The 22,524-nt window shown below is 49.8% G+C and overlaps 1 protein-coding gene across 2 annotated transcripts in view; it reads left to right on the top strand.

Moving 5' to 3' along the window:
* SMAD3 (SMAD family member 3) overlaps positions 1-22,524 on the top strand; it is a 125,756-nt gene that overhangs the window by 89,821 nt on the left and 13,411 nt on the right. For both annotated transcript variants that reach the window (XM_054451125.2, XM_054451126.2), the window contains exons 2-5: positions 9,395-9,588; positions 9,753-9,884; positions 11,274-11,348; positions 15,059-15,109. In XM_054451125.2, the coding sequence (XP_054307100.1) occupies positions 9,395-9,588; positions 9,753-9,884; positions 11,274-11,348; positions 15,059-15,109 (452 nt within the window). The remainder of the gene's footprint in view (positions 1-9,394; positions 9,589-9,752; positions 9,885-11,273; positions 11,349-15,058; positions 15,110-22,524) is intronic.

The following is a 22,524-nucleotide window of genomic DNA, read 5'->3' on the forward strand; positions in this document are numbered from 1 at the left end:
GGTCCATTGCATGGAAGAAATAAAAGCATGTTCTAATACTTGCGTATTAAAGAGGAGCAGAAAGAGAGCTCTCAGGGTGAGCTTATAGTTCAAAGGCCAACTGGAACTGATGCAAGGAGACTTTCAAGCCACGAGCAGAATTCTTTTCTGCCTTCCCAGAAGGTCTGATGGAATGAGCACTTCACCCAAACTTGAAGTCACTCAAGTCTTGCTTTTATTTTGAACCAGAAAAAAAGAAAAAGAAAACCCACGTAGAATGCAAAATTTAAGTAAAGATTTTTGGGCCAGTCGCGGTGGCGCACGCCTGTAATCCCAGCACTTTGGGAGGCTGAGTTGGGTTGATAACAGGTCAGGAGTTCAAGACCAGCTTGGCCAACATGGTGAAACCCCATCTCTACTAGAAATACAAAAATTCAGCCGGGCGTGGTGGTGCACACCTATAATCCCAGCTACTCAGGAGGCTGAGGCAGGAGAACCGCTTGAACCCAGGTGTCAGAGGTTGCAGTGAGCCAAGATCGTGCCATTGCACTCCAGCTCGGGTGACAAGAGTGAAACTCCATCTCAAAAAAAATAATAATAATAATTGCAGGTGAGTGAACACAGGGATAGTAGGGTAGCTTGATTGCTGTTCAAAGGGAAAGAGATGGGGAGGATATGAAACTCTGAGGGCAGATGGGCATATCTGCTGCAGCATGTATGTTCTGGGAACGTGTGTATGTACCAGTGTGGGTTCAGGGCATTCGTTGGCAACCCCAAGATCTAAAACAGCTCCTTTTTGTCCATTAAATATAGCAGATGGGAAATGTAAAGATACAGAGTAAATTGAGGTGAAATGTATGCCAGAGGTTTGGTTTTTGAGTTATTAATGTGCTACTTGGGGCTACTTTAAAAAATGAATATTAGATGAGTATTTGGGGGTAAGTTCACATTTTATGCAAATTGACTCCAAGGCCTCTAGGTAGGTTGTCCTTCTGAAATGGTTAAGTCTTATCCAGCTTCAAGATCTGGGCATAGGGCTATGCCCCATTTAGAATTAGGGAAAAGAATCTGAGTCATGCAGCCTAGCTTCACTTTATATTAACTCTGGGAAAAGTTAGGAAAGTTGGGTAACCTCTCAGGTGCTCTGTTTCTCAATTCATCTATGGAGATAATGATACTTGCAAGTTAATTGGGAAAACTGGTGGTGGAGTCAATGCATCAGTCAGCTAGTGTTGTGTAACAAAGAACTCTAAAAACCCAGCAGCTTAAATCCATTGTTTGTGCTCACTCATGCTTCTGTGGCTTACCTGGGCTTGGTTCCTTGCTGCAGATTTGGCTTAGGTCTGCTCCACATGTTTTCATTTCTGGGCCCAGCCTATGGGGCAGTAGCTGCCTGGGGGTGGGCGGGTGGGAGAGGGAGGTCCCATGATGATGGCAGAGGTACAAGAGGACAGGTAGAGACATACAATGGCAGTCTGTCCCTTCTTCTCACATTCCACTGGCCAATGCAAGTCAATAGTCTACCCCAAACTCAAGAGACAAGAAAATACATGCCACTCATGGTAGGAGGAGTGGCAGAGCCACAGAGCAAAAAGTGTGGCTGCAGAGAGGGGTGACTAATTCACTCTGTCACAGTCATCAAGTGGCCAACACAGTATTTGGCACATAGCAGCAGTCATTTCCACCTCTGTTGTTACTATTACTACTCAATGGGCAAGTTGAAAAAGTTTGTCTGAAAGTGACTAGAAAGTTCAGTATTAAGAGCATGTGTGTGTATTAAATAAAATAGGTTTCAACTGAAATATGATAATGTTAACAAATTTACTCTTTGTTCACTTCTATGGCCCAGTTAACTGGCACAGTGCTTGGGATATGGTAGGTGTTCAGTAACTATGCAGTGATTGATGAATGGTCACTTTTAATAATGGTGATGCAGCATGGGATGACAGAAAAAGCGTTGTTCATCCTACCTGCCCCTATCTCCCATGTATCAGCCCTGGTCTGGGTTTGAATCCTGGCTCTGCCATTTACAAGTTATATGACCTTGGGCAAGCCTCCTGAGTTCTCTGAGCTGGGCGAGGGTCCTGGGGGTGTTGCCGTTTCTGCGTGCTCACATAGCAGTCGTGTGCCTGGCGCGTAGTTCATGCTGAATAGATCTTGGCATGTTTCTGGAACTTATGTGCTGTGCTCCTCACCTTCTCCCCAGCCTCTGTGTTGTCCCACAAGTGGCTGATCGGTGGAAGTGCAGACGTGAGTAGCACTTGGCATGAGGTGGGCCCCAGCCCCACCCTCTCTCCTTGGGGTGCAGTCTGGCAGGCTTCACCTTCACCATCGGCTTTGGGCTCTGGCATGGCCATATCCTTGGCTGTGGCTCTCACCACCATTTTGGGACACTTTACGGGTCCCGCTTGAAGCCAATGGGAGGAAACCTAATTTCCTGCCACAGGAAATTGTTCTGCTAGGGAAGAATATATTAAGGATTAAAACCTTCTGTGAGAGGAACTTGAGGGAGTTGCTAGAGAAAGACCTCTGGGGGTCTCTCATCAGGAAGCCGGTGGGTGTGGGAGAGATCTCAGTCATAAATGGGGAGGAGGCCCAACGGCAGGTTCCTGAGACTGTACTCCTAATGCCAGCAGCTGGTCTTGGGCTGGGAGGAAGGGCTGGGCCAGGGATAAGAGTGGGTCATAAATAGACCATTTTCTGCAACCAAGCATATTTATGGTAACATCAGCTCCGAATTAAGACTTATTTATTGGATTTACTTAATGGGCCCAGTGCCCTATAAGGCTTGGGAGAGTGTGTTCTGGACACATCAGCTATATTAAATCCAGCAGCTGAAACTCCCAATTCACTCTTATTACTTTGGTAAGGATTGCTATATATTTTGAGTGGGGCAGAGGGAGAAAGAAAGAACAATGCCAGGACTCTGGGCAGCCCAGACTCCGAACCAAGAGGAGTTGTTGCTGATGCATAAGAAGTGAATGAGATGTCTTCCCTGTCGTGAGTTTGGGAATTGCATGGCCCAGAGAAGCAGGGGTATGGTCCAGATGACTTTTAGAAAATACTGCCAAGCCAGACTGGTGGTCGTGTGCTCACAAGCTGGAGAGTGAGAGGTGCCTGTCTCCTTGCTATCAGAACTCAGCCTGGCAGCCAGGAGTGCTGGCCACTTGGCATGGCCCTGATACAGCCTGCTGTGTGATCCTGCGACATGCACTTTGCCTCTTCAAGGTATGGGTGTACAGTGAGGTGGGACCATCGTAAGATGTGCCTTATTATCCATACGGCGTTGTGGTGAGAATGATCTGAGATAAGGAATACAGAAGCCTTGTGAAAACACAAAGCGCCAGACAGACATGAGGACTCACTGTGACCCTCCTGACTGTGCACCCAGATGGCCGAAGCAGGGAAAGAGATGTGTTGTTGAGGACCTACCGTGTTCCTTACTTTGCCGGGCACTATCATAGTAAAGAGGCAGTAATACTTACATGACAATACTGACAATAGATTCCTGCCACTTTCTGGAATATCTTTCTGGGTAGTATCTGTTCAAATCATATATCTCTTTTTAAAAAAAAAAAATTGGATTGTTAATGTTAATATTGAGTGTTCTTATTAATATTTCATTTAAAAATTTTTTTTAATCCCTCTGGGGGAAAAGAATTTTTTTTTTTTTTTTTTTTGAGACAGGTTCTCACCCTGTCACCCAGGCTGGAGTGCTGTGGTGCAATCACAGCTCACTGCAGCCTCAACCTCCTGGGTTCAAGCAATCCTCCCATCTTAGCCTCCTGAGTAGCTGGGACTATAGGCATGGGTCACCATGCCCAGCTAATTTTTCTATTTTTTGTAGAGATGGGGTTTCACCATGTTGGCCAGGCTGCTCTCGAATTCCTGGGATCAAGTGATCCACCTGCCTTGGCTTCTCAAAATGCTGGGATTACAAGTGTGAGCCACCATGTCCAGCCAGTGTTTCAGATGAAAAATATTAAGACCAAGACACTAAGTGATTTTTTTCAACTTTGTACGGTTAGCAAGTACTGAACCATTATTTAAACTCAGACTTATTAAGTCCATTGCCTTTTTTTGGAATGGTGGTATAATTTAGAAATAATAAGCCTCACATATTTAAAGTGTGCAGTATGACAAATGATGATATATGTATATACCTGTGAAACCACCATAGCAGTAAGAGAATATACATAACCTTTACCCCCAAAAAACTTTCCAAGTGCACCTTGGTAATTGCTCCCTCCAATCCCTACTCCCTCCCTGTAACTCCCTCTGTCCCCAGGCAATGACTGATCCCTGCTTTCTGTCACTAGATTAAGATTAGTGTGCCTTTTACTTTAGTTTAAATTACCTTATAATTTTACATGAACAGAATCATGCCTGGCTTCTTTCACACAGCATCATTAATTTAGATTCATTCATAGTGATGCGTGTATCAGTAGTTGATCCTTTTTTATTACTGAGTTGTATTTCTTTGTATGGATATGTTATAGCTCATTCATCTGTTAATACACGTGGAGTAGTTTTAAATTTGGGGCTATTACATTCATGCACAAGTCTTTGGACAAAGGCTTTTGTTTCTCTTGGGTAAATACTTTGAAGTGGAATGGTGGATCATATGGTAGGCTTATGGTTTTTTAGCTTTTTAAGAAACTTCCAAATGTTTCAGGGATGAATATCCCAATTACCCAGATTTGATCATTACACATTGTATGCTTGTATCAAAATATCGCAAGTACCCTATAAATATGTATAGCTACTGTGTATCCCCCAAAATAAAATATTTTAGAAAGGAACTTCCAAGCTGTTTTCCAAAATAGTTGTACCATTTTACATTTGCACCAGCAGTGGAAGGGCGTTCCAGTTGCTCCACAGCCTTGCCAACACATGGCATAATCAGGCTTTTTAATTTTAGCCATTCTAATAAGTATGTGTCCTATCTCGTTGTAGTTTTAATTTGTGCTTCTCTAATGACCAACGTTGTCAAACATCTTTTCATATGCTTGTTGTCTTCATATCTTTCTGGGTAGTGTCTGTTCAAATCATGTATCTCTTTTTTAAAAGATTGAATTGTTGGCCGGATGCAGTGGCTCATGCCTGTAATCCCAGCACTTTGGGAGGCCGAGGCAGGCGGATCACGAGGTCAGGAGTTCGAGACCATCCTGGTTAACACAGTGAAACCCTGTCTCTACTAAAACTACGAAAAATTAGCTGGGCGCGGTGCCGGGTGCCTGTAGTCCCAGCTACTCGGGAGGCTGAGGCAGGAAAATAGTGTGACCCTAGGAGGCGGAGCTTGCAGTATAAGCCGAGATCATGCCACTGCACTCCAGCCTGGGTGACAGAGCGAGATTCCATCTCAAAAAAAAAAAAAAAGATTGAATTGTTAATATTGAGTTTTCAGAGTTCTAGAAACAGGTCTATTATCAGATATACGCTTTGCAAATATTTTCTTTTAGTTAGTGCTTGCCTTTTTATTCCTTTAACAGTGTCTTTCAAAGACCAGAAGCTTAAATCTTGATGCAGTCTGATTTTTTTTTTTTTTTATTAAGTGCTTTTTGGTGTAGTATCTGAGAAATCATTGTCTATCCCAAAAAGTCACAAAGATTTTCTCTTGTTTTCTTAGAAGTTTTAGAGTTTAAGTTTCACTTTAGTTTGTTTTTGTATAGGGTACAATGTGTAGTTTGAAGATTATCTTTTTTACATATCCAGTTGTTACATCACCATTTGTTGAAGACTGTCCTTGCTCCACTAAATCGTCTTTGGACCTTTGTTGAAGCCAGTTGTCCATATATATGTAACTATTTCTGGACTCTGTTAGGTTCCATTGATCCGTTTGTCAGTCCTTGTGCCATTACCATACTGCCTTGATTACTGTAGCTCCCTTGCTTTTAAAAGTTTAATTAATATCCAAGTGATTCATGTATGATTAATATTACTTTTAAGGGAAGAGGGCCACCCTCTTCTATCACCTAGATGGAGCTTACTTCCACAGCACCATTCTCCCCCACTGCTGGCCTGAGCTTTTCTCCAAGGCCTTCTCTTGCAGAGGAGGCTAATGATGTCCAGCTGGCCCTTTTTTGGGACTTTTGTCAAACACTGAAGAGCAAATGTGGCCACTTACCTAACCTGGGAGCACCCAGTGGCTTTGCAGGAGAAGGAGAACAGCTGAATAATTCTCTGTTCCCACTCACCACTTCCCACTCTCCCTTTTACTCCTGTTCAACCCCCAGCTAACCCTACTTATCCAGGGCTGGGTTTGGGGAATATCTGCTGTGATATAGAATAATAATGCTAATTTGTGGGTGTTTATGTAGCACTTTCAAATGGAAACCAAGCTTCATGAGGTTGGGGGGCAGAATACCCCATTTTATAGATGAGACAACTGAGTGTCCTAGGAAGCTCATGAGCTGCCCAGTGTCTCCTAGCTAGGAGAGTAGAACCCTCCTTGACCCCAGGTCTTATGACTCCACATCCGCCAGTCCTCCTTTTATACCTCAGGGAGGAGTCCCAGGCTGTCTTCTCGATCTGCCTGGTAATTACTGTTTTTCAGCTGTAGGGCTTCCTTGTTCTGGGGCCCCACGGGAGGAAGGTAATTACATCCTTCAAGATGCCCTTAGTCAGCAGCTCCGGGTCAGTTCCTGTGACCAAGCCCAGCTATGACCTTTGTCTGTCCTTTCCCCTTCCCAGGCCAGTGGCTTGGAGAGTGTGATTGGATCCCTCTGTTTGTCTCTTTGGTTGGTGCTGTTGGTGGCATCTGGCCAGCCCCTCCTTCACAGAGTGCCCATGAATTCTCTGTATTCAGGCAAATGGGTGCCCTCGGTCATAAGAAGGCACAGAGGGAAAGCTTGCAAATGTCTCACTGCCAGCCCTGCCCAGCTATTAGAAAAATTATGGCACTGACTGGCAGCCACGGAGCTGTGTGAGTCCTAGGATGGGCCTCCTTGAAGAAAAAGCAGTCCTGCCTCTTAATAGGGTACCTGTGACTCATGAGCATCCATCTCATCTGCTCCCCACTTCTATCCCTGCTACCCGCAATCTGTTGGTCACATGTAGCCAGAGTTCCACAGGGCCTGTCTCTTTCACACATATGCACAGCCCACTTACACATCTCAGAGGCTACATACTGCTTTTAGAAAACAGGAGAAGCCTTTATTATGGCCTTCAGGGCCCTGCAGAGTAGCCCTGCCTGCCTCCCCAGCCTCGTCTCAAGCCAGCTCTCTCTCACGATCCCTTCTCCAGTCCCTCTGGCCTTCATTCTGTTCTTCCGACCTCACCATGTTTTCCACTTTCCTCAGGGCGTTTGTGTGTGCCCTTCCCTCTCCTTGTACTGCCCTTCTCCCACACCCCTTTGCCTGGTTAGTTCTTACTTACCCTTTAGGCCTTCAGGTCAACCATCACCTCCTCTGAGATGCCCTGTCTAGTCCTTCAGCAAAGTGGGGTGCCATGGTCATACACTCTTGGGGTTCCCTGTTATTTTCCTTCAGGACACTTTCATTGTGTGTAATTGTAGGTTTCTGTGATGATGATGATTATTATTTGAAACAGAGTCTTGCTCTGTCTCCCAGGCTGGAGTGCAGTGGCACGATCTTGGCTCACTGCCTCCCAGGTTCAAGTGATTCTCCTGCCTCAGCCTCCTGAGTAGCTGGGATTACAGGCATCCGCCACGATGCCTGGCTGATTTTTGTACTTTTAGTAGAGACAGGGTTTCACCATGTTGGCCAGGCTGGTTTTGAGCTCCTGGCCTCAAGCGATCCACCGGCCTTGGCCTCCCAAAGTGGTTTTGGTGATTATTTGATTAATGTCAGTCTTGCCCAGTGGAGTGGAGGGTCCATGCAGACAGGGACCACTTTGCTGGCCTTTTCTCATGGTGGAGTCTCTTTCCTTACCACTGTATCCTTAGTGCCACATATAATAGGTGCTCATTAAATATGTGTTAAATAAGGGACTCCATTTTAGTGGCACATCCTCACCTGTCTAATACCAGACACTATCTGAAGTTTTACGTCCCTCCGGAAGCCTTCTGCCTCCCAGCCTTGCCGTAGCTGACGATGCTTTTGCTGCCCCGAGCTCCCCAGTCGTCCATTCCCGTAAGCCACCCAGACTCTCGTCATCTAGATCACCTGGGGATTTCACAAAGGGAAAGATTCTGATTTAGTAGGTTGGGGTAGGCGCTGAGAATGTACATTTTTAACAAACTTCCCTGAACCTCTGCTGCTGGTCAGGGACCACACTTTGGCCTGGCTTGAGAGGTAAGGGCACCGGGTCATAGCTGCTTGGCCAAATCACCATAGAAGACATGGTTCACACAGGGTCATGGCACTGGCCAATTGTAGGTAGGCACAGTAGTGTGCGCCTGCAGTCCCAGCTACTTGGGAGGCTGAGCTGGGAGGATCACTTGAGCCCGGGAGCCGGAGGTTGCAGTGAGCCGAGATCATGTCACTGCACTCCAGCCTGAGTGACAGAGCAAGACCCTGTATCAAAAGTTTAAAAAAAAAAAAAATCCCTTTAATTTCCCTCTTTCCCTCTCTGCTTACCACAAATAACTAAAAAAGAGAGAAAGGAGGGGCCGGGCATGGTGGTTCACGCCTGAAATCCCAGCACTTTGGGAGGCTGAGGTGGGCGAATCATGAGGTTGGGAGATCGAGACCATCCTGGCTAACACAGTGAAACCATGTCTCTACTAAAAATACAAAAAATTAGCTGGGCGTAGTGACGGGTGCCTGTGGTCCCAGCTACTCAGGAGGCTGAGGCGGGAGAATGGCGTGAACCCGGGAGGTGGAGCTTGCAGTGAGCCGAGAAGGCGCCACTACACTCCAGCCTGGGCAACAGAGCGAGACTCCATCTCAAAAAAAAAGAGAAAGGAGGAAAGGCAAGTTTTCTTTTTTCCCCCTGACTTTCTAATGTGCAAGGGAAGACCTGAGTGAATGAGGGGAGATAGCCTGTGTACTTTGTCACTCTTCTTTGGATCACTGCAGTCCTCATATCTGTGCCTAAAGAACTCTGATTGTCCTCCCCAGCCCTGTCCCCTCTCCACACCTCTGGGCTGAGTAGGAAGCCGTTGAGTGGCTCCTGGACCTTTTCCAAGCACAACTGAAGTGACTGAAGTGCGGGCCCTTCCCGTGGAATGCCGCTCCCTGAAGAGCAGTACAAAGTTGGGGAACCCAATGGGGACTGGTGGGTGTGGCCTGCTCTGCCAGCTGGGGGTCCTCACAGGGGGCCTTTGTTGTCTTCTCCTGAGATCCCTCCCAGCACTCTCAGCTAGCAGTGCTCTGATCTCCTGGACCTCTGGATCTGGGAGAAGTGAGGGGTGGGAGAGCTTTCCAAGTGTCTGAAAGTAGGAGGCCAGACTCTGCAGAAAGCAAGCGCAATCCACATTTCCCTCTCTTTCTGCCCCTCCCCATCCTGGCAGGTCCCTGGATGGCCGGTTGCAGGTGTCCCATCGGAAGGGGCTCCCTCATGTCATCTACTGCCGCCTGTGGCGATGGCCGGACCTGCACAGCCACCACGAGCTGCGGGCCATGGAGCTGTGTGAGTTCGCCTTCAATATGAAGAAGGACGAGGTCTGCGTGAATCCCTACCACTACCAGAGAGTAGAGACACCAGGTATGCTGCCTGGCCTGCCTGTGGGGACAGCAGGTGCCGGGGGTCATCACCTCTCCCCCGCCCCCCATCCCCCCGAGGGTCTGCGGTGCACTTGGGGGTGCGGGGACTTTGGTGCTGGTCTGGCATCGACACTGAGCCACCTCTGCTTTGTCTCCCCCGGACAGTTCTACCTCCTGTGTTGGTGCCACGCCACACAGAGATCCCGGCCGAGTTCCCCCCACTGGACGACTACAGCCATTCCATCCCCGAAAACACTAACTTCCCCGCAGGCATCGAGCCCCAGAGCAATATTCCAGGTAGGCACGTGGGCGGCACAGGCTGGCCTGGGAGGCGGGGGCAGCGGACAGCCCCGACATCAGTCCTGTGGCCCCAATCTCTGCCCCCTGGCCGTCCCCCGCTCACCCCCTCTTTGCGCACAGCTCTGGCCTGAGGGCCCCTGACTCAGAACCGCATCCCTGTTGGGAGAGGACCCATGACCTCAGCTCCCCCCTCACTAGTGATGCTTTTCTTGGCATAGAGGAGCAGAGTGACCCTTCCGCCCGGCCTTAGTGCAGTCATTTATTTTGGAAGCGGAAATAGCAACACTGTTTCTCTCACCGCCCTTGAGGTGCGGACTGGTGTTCAGTCCCAATGGGGGTCTGCAGAGGCGGGGAGTGAGCCTGAGGGCCAGGCAGCAAGTGCAGAGAGCTGGCTCTGTAAATTGGCCTGGGCATCAGGCCTCGGTGAGGGGCTCCAACCTGGGTGGGAATTGAAGTGACTTTGAGTTTTTGCTCTGCAGGGAGAAATGGGCTTTGCTGTCAAAGACTGCAAATGTTTTTAGAAGCCCCTCATTTACATGCAAATAATGTGTGAATCACCAGCACTTTCAGACTCCAGGAAAGCTGTGCTTGGCAGCACTTGGGCTAGTCACTTCTGCTTGCTGGGGCAGTAATCCTGCTGCGTTCCTCTTAGAGCATTCTAATTTGGATGTGACGTTCATCCTGGGTTAGTTTACTGGGCTGAGGTTGGCTACAGACCTGTGTGCTTGGGTCAGAGTGTTAAGGAGAGACCCACTGTCCAACCTTCTCAGATCCTTTGCGGGTAGCCCTGGCGTCCCGGGGGTAAGTCAACTACTCCCTGTTCAAAGAGCAAATCTTGGAGGGCTTCAGTCAGGGTCTGGGGGAGGTTTCAGAGAAATAGATCACACTGTCTTTGCCATCATTGAACTTGCAACCTAACTGCTGAGCGAGGACACATCCCCTAGAGACAACAAATAATAACACCCGGTCTGCACAGGAGAAGATAGTAGGGACCAAAGGGTGGGTCTGAGCCTGCAGATCTTCAGAGGACAGAAAGGGGTGAGGCGGAGGCAAGTCCGGACGCCTCCCTGGAGGGGGTGTGGCTTAACCCTCACCTTGAAGGACCAGGATAAGTTAGCCTGGCAGAGGCTCTAGGAGTACACATTTCAGACTTGGGAGTTGATCCGGTCCTGCGTGAGCAAAGGCAGTTATGATCCAAGTGGGAGTCAGAGGTGGACAGGGGCAAGGACAACAGAACCAAGAGCTGGAACCTCTACTGCGAGACCTGGAGCTCCTGCAGCCACGGACGCTAGCATCATGGTGTACATGTGTGGTGTGTTTGCAAAAGGTGTCTCAGAGCCAAGCTGTGAAGGCCTTTTAACGGACCACCTTCCTTCTGATTCCCAGAGACCCCACCCCCTGGCTACCTGAGTGAAGATGGAGAAACCAGTGACCACCAGATGAACCACAGCATGGACGCAGGTCAGTCATGCAGGGGCATGCTCTTATTCTTAACTGATTAGCAGCTGGTGGGTTCATCCCTTCCATCCCTTCCTCTTCGCCCCCTCCCTCCCTCCCTTCTGTCTCTCTCTCTCCAGTATTTGTAGAGCAACCGCGATGTGCAAGGGGCAGGGCATAGAAGAGGGTCCGAGCTGCTCACGGATGATGGGGGAGATTGACGGGACAGCCAGCAGTCACTGGGCCATCTCGTGTATGCCCTGATGGAAGATGCCGCATGGCACCAGGCACACAGCAGGGCCACTTCACCCGGTCTGGGGAGGAGCAGCACCTTGCAGTCCACATTTTTCCCCAGGTTGAGTCTTGGTGATGTGTAGGTGTTAGCCAAGCTGTCCGAGTGGGCAAGGGGTGTGCCAGGCAGAGTCATGGGGGTTGGGCAGGACAGCCTGGTGCATTCTGGGGACAGTAAGAGCTCAGTGTGTCTGGAGTCCAGAGAGTGTCCAGCCCAGGGAGCTCAGCGTGGCTGGAGGATACACTCTTTCCAGTGGGGAGAAGATGGGAGGGCCCGCCACACAGGGGTCCGAGTGTGGTGGACCTTCAAGCTAGTCAGACCACTTGGCATTTAGTCAAGGCTGATGGGAACCACTGCAGGCTGTAAGCAGGGCCTGTGCCTTAGTGAGATGTCACCAGCAGCAGGGTGGAGAGTGGCCTTGATCACCTCAAGCAGTCACATGGGAGGCAAGGAGAGGCTGAATGGAACTAATGCCTCTTCTGATGACCAGTGGAGACCCCTGAAGCCAGTATTTTTGTGTGACAACCGCATGTGATGTGTGTGCTCCTGCCGTGAGGGGCAGGGTTTAGTTCTCTCCTGCTACATCTCCAGATGTTTCCCATATCATTTGTTATAGGACCAAATTGGCTCCAGACCAGCAGCTTCTTGAATTGAACCCCAGCTGCCACATAGAATGTGTACTGAGTTGTGTGTGGTTGGGAGAGGGGGGGAGAAGGGGAGAGGGAGCCACGCAGATGTTCCATTCCGATGGTGGTGGGCATGCCTCGTACACACAGAGCCGCTAGACACAGCGGAGCCACCTGCCCTCGCACACAGCCCAGAAGAGATTGTGCAATTCCTTCCCCCACCTTTCCCAGACGGAGTCTCCCTGTTGCCCAGGCTGGCGTGTAGTAGCGCGATCTCAGCTCACTGCAACCTCTGCCTCCTGGGTTCAAGCTATTATCCTGCCTCAGCCTCCCAGGTAGCTGGGATTACAGGCAATGCAGCACCATGCCCAGCTCATTCGTGTATTTTTAGTAGAGACAGGGTTTCGCCATGTTGGCTACGCTGGTCTCAAACTCCTGACCTCAGGTGATCTGCCCGCTTCGGCCTCCCAAAGTGCTGGGATTACACCGCACCCGGCTGAGGTTGTGCAATTCCTGAGAGACCGAAAGAGACTCGCATGTACGTTGTAGTTGCTGAAATCCAGCCTGGACATCGTGGCACTTTTGGGTTGAGCACACCCGGTGAAACACACCCACCCGGCGGAGTGACTAGCAGCGCGAACCAGCTGGAATGCATCGAAGACCTTCCTGTATCCGATGCCAAGTGACCGCTGCAAGCTTGCAGCTATTCAATGCAGGCGTGGGAAGCAGGCCAGCGGAGCAGCGTGTCTCCAGCTGCTGTGTTTCTTCCCACTCTGCGCTCCCTCTTCCCTTTCTGCTGCTCTCCATATTTGCACAATGATTATTGTTACAAACAAACACAGACCAGAGGGGCTGGATATTGGAAAGAGCAGCCCAGATTTCACCCTGTCAGCTCTTGTTTCTTCTCCCTCCTCTTCCTCCTTGTGCCTCCCTTTACTCTGTCCCCTCTCTCTTCTTCCTTTCTTCTCATTAAGTGTGCCTGCAGGGTCCTGTTGTGAACATGAGTGATTTATTTAGAGACAGACTAGACTTGCGGACCCCAGCCAGTGTGTGGGTGGTGGGCGGGGAGGGGCTCTCCTGTTTTAGTCTCTCTTCTTCAGAGTTGCCTGCTTGGATAGTCCAGTTGCTCACGGGCTTGGCTTCCCTGCCCCCCGGGGTGTGGTAGTGTCTCAGGGCCAGAGGGTCACCTTGTTGTTCCCCATGTCCCTTCACCTACATATGCGCCCTTTTAGACTTGCGAGAAGGCCCGTTGGACTTCCTAGGTCTTTGTGGTTCAGGCCACCACAAAACAGGGGACAAGCATTTATCGAGTGCCTACCTTGTAGCAGTCATGGTGTAAGCATTTTTATATGCACAGTCTAATCTAATTTTTACATGTCACACAGTAGATGATATTATCCTCATTTTATACCTGAGGAAAGAATTAAGGCTCATAGAAGTTAAACAGCTTAGCCAAACTCACATAGCTGATTCGTGGGGTTGTCTAGACCCTGTGACTGATTCTGTAACTCAGTTCTCAGTGAATATTCCACATCCCCCTTTGCATTTGGGGTTACAGGGGAGAAGGAGAAATCCGTGGTTCTTCCCTTGCCCTCAAGGAGGTTACAGCTGAGTTGGGGCAAAAGAAGAGATTCCCACAAACAGCGCAAGGCAGCATTCACTTGAGGCCAGATGCTGGACCCAGTCTCAGGACTGATAGATTTCATGGGGTGGAATTAGACCCCATAGGGTGGTTAATAAATAAATAGTCTCCTTTTTTATTTTTATTTTTTGAAACAGTCTCACTGCTGCCCAGGCTGGTGTGCAGTGGTGCAAACACAGCTCGCTGCAGCCTCGATCTCCTAGGCTCAAGTAATTGTCCAGCCTCAGCCTTCACCACTTATGGCTAATTTTTTTTTTTTTTTCTGTAGAGACGGGGTCTCCCTATATTGCCCAGGCTGGTCTCAAACTCCTGGGCTCAAGTGATCCCCCAGTCTCAGCCTCTCAAAGTGCTGGGATTACAGATGTGAGCCATTGTGCCCGGCCTCTGCAGTCTTCCTGATAGAGGAACAGAGGAGAGGGGACGAGCAGGATGCTGCTCTGGAAAAGTGTCCACTGTTTATTTTTGAAGGCTGATACCATGTGAGTTCTTTTTTTCTGGATGTGAGAGGTGTAGAGAACATAATAGAGTAAGAATTGGGTAGATTTAGACTTTTTCCCATGTGCATCATCATCTTTTGCATAAAGTATTTGTCTGGTTGCTGAGTTGCAGGGTTTCTGAGGCAGGTTTGTGAGCTTCCTGAAATTGATCTTTCCAGCACCTGAGCTGCTGCAGCCTCTGACCAAGGTCGGTGGCTGGTGATGCTGGGGAGGCCTCAAGCCCCGCCTGTGTGGGAGGGCTGGCCTCCTGCTTCCTGGGTCTTTGCAGCTTGGGAGAAGGGCTTCCCTGCTCCTCTCATTTTCCTGAGGGCATAGTTAATAGGGCAGGTGGTGTAGGCTAAAGAAAAAAGGTGCCACCTCTTCTAGTTGAGAACTTAGCAGCCCTGAGCTGGGAGTCTTGGTTAGGATCATAAAACCATCTGAGACCTCTGAGATCATAATCATAAGAGACCTCTGAGATCATCCACTCAATCCATTCATTCCAGACAAGAAATTGGGGCCCAGGGAGGGAAAGTAGAGGCAAGGGTATGGGGTAGGCCTTCTCCTGGGACCCCTCAGCCCAGGGTTTTCTTTCTGCTGTGTTGGGCTACCCCACCTTGATATGTAAGTGTTTAGTAATTTGGCTCTCCAGGCCAAGAATCTTTTGTGAAGTCTCACAACTGTGTCTCACCTCGCAGGTTCTCCAAACCTATCCCCGAATCCGATGTCCCCAGCACATAATAACTTGGGTGAGTATCTCCTCGTGCACACAACTGGAACCCCCTCTAGCTGCAGCCCTGGCGAGTCGCCAGTGTGGGGAGGGGGCCCTGAAGGTAAGGCTCTCTCCCGACCCCTACCATCAGCCCAGCTCAGCCCATCAGGTTTCTGGTTACGGTGATGTTGAGGTCACCACAGAACGGGGAAACCTGAGAACAGTGGTGGCAGGAAAGGCAACCGTATGCCGGGTTTGTATTTCCCTTGTGGGGCGGGTAGACGTGAGTGAATGAAAATTCCCCCAAACCTTACGCCCAGGAGAACGAGGGTCTGTGGTCAGCTAAGCATACGTGTGCGGTTTGGTGCAAAGCCACGGACAGCCGTGCAGACTCCAGCCCCCTGACATTTATAGACCTGTTTCAGATATATTTACTTGAGTGTTTCATCTTATAATTGTGTAATTTTTCTTAAAACAGCAACATATAAGGAATTTGAAAATAAAGTCAAAGTGCCCATAATCCCACCACCCTAACATAACTGTCGATGAGTGATCACAGTCCTGATGTTTGTGCATCAGGCATATATATCTGTGTGCCTTGCCACTGACATCATAGTGCATATCTGGTGTTTTCATTCTCTTTTCTCCTTATGTTATTTTGTAAACACGTTTCCGTATTTAGGTGTCTTGTTTATCGTTGTGCGTTATCTCATGATGTTTTGGAGTGGAGGGTCCATTGTTTCCGCAACATCCCTCCATGGTTAGACTGCTGGATCAGTTTTTCCAAGACTCACTTTTCTAACCCAGTGGTAGGGTCCTTCAGTTCTCCAGCTTGGGATAGGCTTTGGCATGGAACCTGCCAAAGGGCTTAAAACAAATGAAATATCCATTTAGTTTTTATTGAGGAGAGTTTTTTATATTCTGGTCTGGTAGTTTTAGAAAATGTAAGTTGGATTTTGTTTGGGACTTTATTGCTGAGGCTTAATTTGTGGCTCAGGAAAAGAAATAGTTAATATTTCTTGGCGAATCAAAGTGGATTGGACTGGTTTTTGTGCCCATTTGCTTCCAGACCTTGACTGACAGCGTCAGATGAGGAAACTCATCATTTGGAATATTAGGAGATGCCTGAAACCCTTTAGAACAGGCTGACCTGGGCAGTGTGGGATGTGACTTTGGGGGATCTGTTTTAACATTTTTGTAAAATAATATCACCGTGAGTGCCGGGCTTTGCAGAGGGAAGGTCAGATTCCTGATATGAAAGGACTGAGTTATTAAAAACAAACTGAAGGCTAGAAGCGAAGTTAACACTTGAGAAATTAAAGGCCATGATGGTGAACTTGACTCCGGGCTTTCAGCTCTTGAGATTGGCTGCTTTAGATTTATTTTCTGTGGCATTTGAAAACCCTACTGGGGCCAAGGTAGCACTTTTAGTCAACAGCCTTCCAAGCAGACACTTGCCGTTGAAACCATAGCGGTCCCAGGGCAGCTTGGAGGTGGCTGATGCCGGACTCGGTGCTCCAGACTGAAAGGTGGTCATTTGCTGTGAACTGCCCTCTAGATTGTGTAGACTAGGATGAGGATGATGGGATGTTTCTTGAGCTCTGACCCAAGGCAGTGTCCTCTGTTGACATAATTCTCCCTCCCTACTGCCCCTTCCTCGGGCAGCTTGCCTGAAAGTTGAGAATACTTAGGTTATTTCTTCCAAAGGGAGGACCCTCCCCGAGCCTGGCCAGCAGAGAATGAGTGCCACTTTGCACTGGCCTAGTTGTACCTCTGCTGGGAAGATGTGAATTGGGGGCGAGTCGCCCAGTGAGTCAGGGTTAGGATTCTGGGTAAGACACCGCGCTGACAGGCCTGGCTTCCCCTGTGCTCCCCTTCACCCATTCAAACCATTGACTTCATCCCTATCCAGAAGGTCACCTGGACTCCCAGTGTCATAGCTGGAAGGGGGTGAGATGGTGATGATGATGGGAAACATTTCTTGAGAGTTTGCTGTTTACTGTTATTCAGAGTGCTTCCTGCATGTTAACCCGATCCTTATAACTTTATAAGGCAGAAGCGTTGTGATTTTTCATTTTACAGGTGAGGAAACCGGGGAACACAGTGGTGAACTCACTTGTCCCAGATTCACAGCTAGTGAATGGAGAAGCTGGCTTTGAACTCAGGCCCTCTCACTCCAGAGCGTGCACTCCCATTGTGGCATAACACTGCCTTGCTGGGCCGTTTAGACCAGCTGTCTCCACCTTCCTCACTTGGAGGAACAAGGCTCAGGCAAGGCATTTGCTGACTTTTACGTTAGAGACTAATGCTAGCCTGTGGCTCCCGGGGGGAAGCCCTGCCTGCTTGTCTGCCTCTTCCTATCTCTCTCATTCCCAGACACTTGTTGTCTGCATGCCGTTCAGGTGGGGGATTGGAAGAGGGACCACAGACCTAGCCATCAAGGGGCTACGGCCTTGTTGGGATCAATAAGGCACGACCAAAAATGATTCTAAAACAAGAAGTAGGTGCAGATGAAGTACTCTGAGGGTTCAAGGGATGGAGTGATGGGATTCCAGGCTGGCCAGGCGTCTCCTCTGTATTCATGCGCTCAGTCAACATTGGCTGAGTTCCCACTATGTACTGATGCTGGGGGCCAGAGCTGGGAGAGCACTAGGCATTTGCAGCCTGGGGGCGGGGGGGCAGCTGGAGGTGTCCATGTCCACCTGTAATGCATTGTGCCAGGTGCCCAGGGAGCAAGCCCAGAAGAGGGAGGAATAGTGTATATGCCAAGGAGGAAAGTGTGGATGGAGTGGGGAGACATGGGAGAGGTTGTGCCATATGTGAGCGGGCCCTTGAAGGACAGATGGGACCCTGTGAGACAGAGAAGGATGGAAGGACATTGCAGGTCCAAGGGCAGGATGTGGTCTGAGGACAGCTGTCATGGTGGTTGGTTGTTGTCTCAAGAGGGACAAGGCGGGAAGAGGAGGATGAAATGGCAGGTGGGGCACTTGGAAAAGACCCCTGAGTGGCTGCTTAGCGCCCTCTTGCCTGTAGAATAAAGTTGTTCGTGGGTTTTGAGTGGGGAGGTTTTCTGATGACAGCTTCATAAAGATTAACCTGGCCACTGTGTGGAATCTAAATTCTAGGGGAAATTACTGGAGGCAAAACAAAACAAAACAAAAACCCACTTAGACAGCTCTTCCTCTGGAGGAGGCTGAGATAAATGCTTTCGAGAAATGGTAGCAGAGCTGGGAGAATGCATTTGAGAGGGAATCATGGGCCTGAATGAGCAGGGTTTGTTGACCAGCGTTAAGTGGGATGATGGTGATGCCCCTATCGAGGCTGGACACCCAGGAAGTGGAATGGGTTGGGGGTGAAAGATGGTGGTTGGTTGCCTGTGCTTAACTATGTGCAGGAAGCAGTTGGAAAGTCAGGAAAGCGGCTGGCGCTGGAGGCGCAGATTTGGAAACCATGAACACATGTGGCAGCCTTTCCCATGGCGGGGCCTGAGAGAAGGGGTTTGGTGGTTGAATGAGTGTGGAAAGCCTGTATTGTGGCCCCTCCTGCAGCCCCCACTGAGGAGGGACTCACATGGCCACGCTCTGAGGAGCCTGCAGAAGGAGGCCTGTCTGACCCAGCGTTCCTCCCGTGCACTGATCACTGTTCCTGTACTTCTATCTTACCGCCCCACTGACCATCCATAGATCTGACTGTGGAAACACCGATGAAGTTTGGCTGAAGTCATGCCAGTGGATGGATTTAGTGGAGGGGCCGACCCAGCTCAAGATGGAAAGACAGCCAGAGACGCACTCGGGCGGGGGGGTTCCTTGGGGAAGGCTGAGGTCAGAGGGATGATGGGGTCACAGCAGCTCAGAGGGGAGGGAAGCCCTGAAAGACAGTGGCTACAAGTGGGCCCTGCAGAGATACAAAATGAGATTTAAGAAGAGGCCTTGGATTTGGCATCAGGGGTTCAAAGGGGAGCTTTTAGGGAGCAGTGTGTGGGAGGGGAGGGGCCGCAGTCAGTCAGCAGTGCACTGAAGGGCAAGTAACAGGTGGGGAGGTGGAGGCATCCAGCAGCGCAGCCTTTGCACTGACTCACAGTCGGTGCGTCCCAAACCCTAGGATGGAGGCAGGCACACAGGGAGCTCTCCCTAGGAAAAAATGGGGACATCTCAGGACATCTGATTATTTCTTTTAAAGGGATTATTATGAAATTACTGTACAAAAAGAAATAAAGCAGAGGACATCTGGTTTCTCGTTTCATTTCCTCCCCACTCCAGGTGTTAGCCCCAGGGCTCGGGTCTGGGGAAGGTTGAGCCTCCTTGCCCCAGCAAAGCCACTTCTGGTAAGGGGCAGGGACTCCTGGTTGAGACCTGGCTCAGCATCCTGCCCCAGGCAGGCTCTCGGAGACCCTGGCACCTGGGACCGTTGTTTGCAGGGCAGGGGATATGAGCAGGTGATGTTCCTGTTACTACACAGCATGCTGGGTGAGTCACCGGGAATTTCCTAGGCATTTAAGACGGAAGGATTGGGGTAAGTGGAGGGGAAGGAGGAGGCAGGTGGAGAGAGGAAAAAGGTAGTGAGCTGGCTTCTGCCCGGTGAGTAAGTTGTTCCCTGCTTTAAAGTGAGACAATTAGGGTGGAGCCATGACTGAGGAAAATAATGTACGAGGGAGAGCCCTGGGGGAGCAGTTGAGCTGGAGTTAAAGGAGGTGATGGCTTCTAGAGTGCCATTGGCAGGAGAGAGAGACGGGGATGGGGCAGCTTGGAGTGAGGGGGACAGGGCAGCTTGGAGGTGGCTGATGCCGGATGCAGTGCTTCAGACTGAAAGGTGGTCGTTTGCTGTGAATTGCCCTCTAGATTGTGTAGACTAGGATGATGGGATGTTTCTTGAGCTTGGACCCAAGGCAGCATCTCCTGTTGACATAGTTCTCCCTCCCTACTGCCCCTTCCTCAGGCAGCTTGCCTGAGAGTTGAGAATTCTTAGGTTATTTCTTCCAAAGGGAGGACCCTCCCCGAGGGTGCCACTTTGCACTGGCCTAGTTGCACCTCTGCTGGGAGGGTGTGAATCGGGTGCAAGTTGCCCAGTGAGTCAGGGTTAGGATTCTGGGTGAGACACCGCGCTGACAGGCCCGGCTTCCCCTCTGCTTCATGAGCCCCTGTGCTCATGTGTGAGCACAGGTGTGGAGGCAGGGCAGCCCGAAGACCACCGGCCCTGAGGGTGGACAGTGGCCCAGGGCAGAGGCCCAACCCAGTTCCAGGTATCTTCATGCTGCTGCCCAAGGCTCTTTTACAACGCAGCTTATGGCTCCGGTCTTCCCGACACTTGTGAAATCACAAGCAGGGTCTTCCCCACACTTGTGAAATCACAGGCAGGCGACATAATGACAGGAAGTCAGCTGCCAGCTCTGTCTTCACACTCCTGAGGGCCCGGTTTTTAGACTTTGCCACTGTTCCTGGTTGCAGTATGCTGGTCGTAAGCTAAAAGGGCATGGGGGTCTCTGTGCAGCTTGGTTTGGTATTTTAGTCCGCAGATATATAGGTTGGAATTAGTACCCTGGGTGCTGGGACACAGCTGGTGTGGGCTCACAGAGACCTCATCCTCTAGCACAGGAGACTCAGGTACACAGTTTCTGGGACACAAGGCTAATTCTGCATTGAGGCAGTGAGGGAGTGTTTCACAGCCATGTGAGCTGGGCCTTAAAGATCGAGTCCCTGCAGAGAAGGGGGATGGGCAGTCCAGGCAGAGGACCCAGGCAGGACTGAGAAGTGGCGGATGAGGAACATGGGAACCGGAGTGTGGAATCTCCTAGATTGAGGAAGAGCTGCCTTCTGCAGGTGAGGTGGGCCCGGCGGAAACCAGCCCATTTCTGTTTTGACCTTTCATCTTGCAGCAGCGGTGCTCCTGGCCTTTGCCTGTTCCTTGCTTTCGATTTATAGGAGAAAGTTAATTTCCCCCTCTTGCCTCCCCACCTCTTCCTTTACGGGATTTGAATCTCTTGCACATGTTTTTAATAGGCATCCCTTAATCCAAGTGTTGCCTTCTGGGTTTTATTCTGTTTTCTTTTTCTTAAACAAAATGGAACGTCTGTGCCAGCTTGGAACAGGACTGAAAACTGAGGCCAGCCAATGCGTTAGGCTGGCAGGGGGCCAGCCATGGATTAAGTGCCCTGTGGCACTCGAGAAGTCTGGCCGACACCACACTGGTGGGGGTGGGGGATCCACAACGGCTGGAGCTGGAGGTTCCTGCGTCTCCAACACCTCTGCACTGGGAAGAGAGATTAGCACAGACTCAGAAGTCTGGCCGGGAGCAGGGCTGTTTGAAGGGAAGGCCGTGGGCACGTGCCATCGTCTACCACCCCAGGTGTGCAAAGTGCTCAGCCTAGCGGTGAAACTGCTCTTCAATGGAGTGTGTCACCTTACCCCCCGAAGTCATTCTCCTAGAGGAGCCTTCTATAGAACTGCTTCTGCATTTGTTGGTAAACCCTTGAAACCAGACCTTATTTGCTTGCTTGCTTGATCAATTGATTTATTGGTGGGGGGAGGGGTTGCCACCTCCCCCTGAGAGATTTCTTTTAAGATTTAATGCCAGGACAAACTTTGTTTTCCCTGAGGAACTAGTAAGCATTGCCCATCCACCAACCAGAGCCATAGACCATATCATGTTCCCTTTTTGTCTTGTCTACTAGGAAGCTCAGAGCCAAACTGGATGCTTTTGCAGTAACTATAACCTCATGGTTATCCCATTTATAGCCTTCTTCTTTCTAGAGTCCTTTTTGTTCTCTGGTCCTAACCAGGGTAAGGATAAGTCCTTTGGGAAAGAAATGAGGGCATATTTAGTGTTTTGGGTTTTTTTTTTTTTTTTTTTTTTTTTTTTTGTGGCAGAGTCTTGCTCTATCCCACAGGCTGGAGTGCAGTGGCGTGATCTTGGCTCACTGCAACCTCTGCCTCCTGGGTTCAAGTGATTCTCCTGCCTCAGCCTCCAGAGTAGCTGGGATTACAGGCGCCCGCCACCACACCGGCTAATTTTTGTATTTTTAGTAGAGACGGGGTTTCGCCATGTTGGCCAGGCTGGTCTCGAACTCCTGACCTCAAGGGATCTGCCTGCCTTGGCCTCCCAAAGTGCTGGGATTATAGGTATGAACCACTGCATATGGTCTGTTGGTTTTTTTGTTTGTTTGTTTTGTTTTTTTAAAATAAAAATGTGCCATTGAAGGCAGAACCCACAGGTGGTGACCATACTTTCTGGTCTGCCACTCCTCTTGCACAAGTTCCGGGAGGAAGCAGCTGAGGCATGGTGGGCAGGAGGGACCTAGAAAGGAGGGAAAGCACGGCTGGCTTTTAGTTGTTTGCAGAGAATAGAAAGCGCATGGCTGGGGTGCTGCTCTGGCTCAGTCCCGCTTCTGAACGCAGGGCAGCTTGTCCAAACAGCACTCTGAAATGGCAGCCTGCAGACTTTGCCACTGGCCTGATT

This window comes from Pongo pygmaeus, chromosome 16, assembly GCF_028885625.2.
Source record: "Pongo pygmaeus isolate AG05252 chromosome 16, NHGRI_mPonPyg2-v2.0_pri, whole genome shotgun sequence".
In the NCBI taxonomy this organism is placed as follows: Eukaryota; Metazoa; Chordata; class Mammalia; order Primates; family Hominidae; genus Pongo; species Pongo pygmaeus.